Raw genomic sequence first — 2740 nt, forward strand, 5'->3', positions numbered from 1 at the left:
GTCCTCCCTGCCACTGCCCCACAAAACACCCCCCCCACACAAAGGATCCATGTACTAATTAGCCCTTGCTTACCCACTCATTGGAATTAGGTGATTTTTTCAGGGACCTTCAAAAAGCCCTGGGATATGCTAAACTTTAAAACTGTAGCAGTTTGAAATAATTTATTAATGGTAATAAACCCTAAATAGTGTATTGCTTTTGAAAGTGAATACTAACTTGTCACCTGACAATTTTCAGCTAGAAGTTGAGACTAGATTTTAAAATGTATTTCCAAAGCAGATGCAATACCACTAACCAGTAAACCTTTGTAAAATTCTAGGATCTTCACCCTCTACAGTAAATCACTACCACTTGATCTGGCCTGTCGAGTCTGGGACGTCTTTTGTAGAGACGGAGAAGAATTTTTGTTTAGGACAGGGTTAGGAATCCTTCGATTATATGAAGATATCCTCCTACAGATGGACTTCATTCATATAGCACAGTTTCTAACAAAACTGCCTGAAGATATCACATCAGAAAAACTTTTTAGTTGTATTGCAGCTATTCAGATGCAGAACAGTAACAAAAAATGGGCACAGGTGAGTGGTTGTGTTTCTCAGAATAAATTGATGTGGCCAGTATAACACCAAAACCTGGTGGGTGACTTCACTATAGATCCTGCTTTGTGCTGGAAGTCTGGTTTCCAGTGGGGGAAAAACACAACATCCAGGGTTATCATTGAATGGACATGGTTTCACTTAGACCATATTTTACTTGCATGTTTAAATAGCAGCTCATTTTTTGTTTATGGAGACAGATGGCTTGCTACTCTTCCATTGAAAAATACCTTGAAAATGGAAATCACTACATCCCTTGGTTATAGAGCTCTAGAAGGGAAACAGTAGAATGGTGGGGAATCTTTACATTATTACATAAATTTCTTTTTCATGTAAGAGCAAGAGCAGCAAGGAAATAAAGTCACTTCTTAGATCCATATTTTCTAACCAGACTATATTCAGCCCCTGAACTCGATGAAGCATAGGATACATAGCAAATTATTATGAAGGGCTCATTTCAGCAATTTTTTCTCCCACTCAGTGCAGTTTTCAAAGTTATGACATTTTGATCTCTTGTGAGTTTCTGTAGTTAAGAGCTGCACATACTTTTTACTATAGTTGAATCCAAATTCTTTCTGTAACATTCTTAGGACAAAAGCTTTTGTTTTAAGATGCAATGTTTTCAGCTGCTGCTGCTGAAACCTGTCTCAAACCATGAAAAGGGACTGGGTTTGGGGGAAACTCATTTTTGATGGCCCAGGTCTTTTGGTCACGTGAGGAATGTGGAACAAATTCATGAATGAAGCAGTAGTAAGTGCTGGCCTAGGCTATTGCAGTTTGAGTGCCAGCATCTGACACATCAGTGCTGTATGCTTTTTTGGGTGAAGCTGAGTCTGTGGGAGTATTTTGTAGGATGGGAGAGAGTGAGAAGTGCCCTGAGTATAACCAGCAGGAATCAGTTTATAAGTGATGTCCAGTCTTTCATTCTTGGGGATCTGGTAATTATAACATTGGACCTAAAACTTAAAAATTGTGAAAACCTTTGGGATCCCTAAGTTTATACAATGGTTGTAAATAATTTAAATTTTGAAAAGATCGGTATTATGCTTTTACAAATGGTAGTGGACACTATGAGAAATGCTTATTCAATATTTGGTATTTTTAACTTGTGACTCATTTAACCTACATTTCTAGGTGTTTGCCTCACTAATGAAGGACAACAAAGAAGGAGACAAGAATCATAGCCCAGCACTAAAAAGCTGATCTCCATAATTTAGAGGTCAATTGAAAATGTAGAAAACCACTTGATGAATAAAAAGGAAATTTCACAGCATTTTGATGTGAAAACCACTATAGACAAGAGCTTAAACACAAAGAGAGAGACAGTATTTGACTCTGAATGGAGTGGCAGAAACTGATAAAATTGTCACCATTTTGCCAGTATTAGTTTTTTTGTGGGAAGATTATTTTCACAAAGACAACAGAATACTAAAACCTATGAAACTGAGAAAGTGGGGGAATACATATTTAATATTTTAAAAGAATCAGCTTAATGCAATAAACATTTGTAATAACTTCTGTTGGTACTTAAGAGTTTGAGACACAACTTTTTTTACAAATACCACAAAGGCACTTTTTGGGGACAAGGAATGTGAAGGAAATATTTAATATTAAGGCCCAAAAACTGCTATCTGAACCAAACACTTTCATACAAATATTACCTCCGAAATTAATGAGATAAAAATATTGTGGACCAAAAGAGTTTGTTTTGGTATGTTTGTGTCAGATAACATGAAGTTTTGGTGGGGTACGTCTTATTTAGCTATTTAAGTTCAGCTTCATTCTTCAGTTTAGGCAAATGTAATTAACTCAGGAACTGCAAAAGTATTGTGTGCCCAATCCTGCTATAGCAAAAATCCTACTGGTTTATGTAGGGGCTACTATTTGCAGCCCATAATCTCTAAATAACAGATTACTTCAAGCCTTTGTTTTCTGAAGTATTGGTTGTGCAGTTTACATTGGTTAAGACCTTAAATGGGCATTCCACACAGATTTTGCCACAGGAGGAATGTTAGCTAGTTGAGGTATTCATAATAAAATTAATGGTTCACTTGTGTGTGGTGGTAAACACTAGAAAAACTGACAAGTACTAGTCGTGATAGTCCTTGTGTGTTTGAAAGAGCACTGACCTTGAAAATTACAG

General features: G+C 36.6%; 1 protein-coding gene and 1 long non-coding RNA gene across 3 annotated transcripts in view; one reads left to right on the forward strand and one right to left on the reverse strand.

Annotated features, from left to right (window-relative positions):
* Positions 1 to 2215, forward strand: part of TBC1D12 (TBC1 domain family member 12) — a 133625-nt gene extending 131410 nt beyond the window's left edge. For both annotated transcript variants that reach the window (XM_019502602.1, XM_019502603.1), the window contains 2 exons: positions 321 to 579; positions 1732 to 2215. In XM_019502602.1, coding sequence (XP_019358147.1) covers positions 321 to 579; positions 1732 to 1800 — 328 coding nt within the window. In that variant the 3' untranslated portion in view covers positions 1801 to 2215. The remainder of the gene's footprint in view (positions 1 to 320; positions 580 to 1731) is intronic.
* A 104-nt stretch (positions 2216 to 2319) lies between these two features.
* LOC109287490 overlaps positions 2320 to 2740 on the reverse strand; it is a 5518-nt gene continuing 5097 nt past the window's right edge. The window contains exon 2 of the long non-coding RNA XR_002094878.1: positions 2320 to 2726. This is a non-coding gene — a long non-coding RNA (uncharacterized LOC109287490). The remainder of the gene's footprint in view (positions 2727 to 2740) is intronic.

The sequence above is a fragment of the Gavialis gangeticus genome, unplaced genomic scaffold, assembly GCF_001723915.1.
Source record: "Gavialis gangeticus isolate Ggan-Ray unplaced genomic scaffold, GavGan_comp1, whole genome shotgun sequence".
NCBI classification, from domain to species: Eukaryota; Metazoa; Chordata; order Crocodylia; family Gavialidae; genus Gavialis; species Gavialis gangeticus.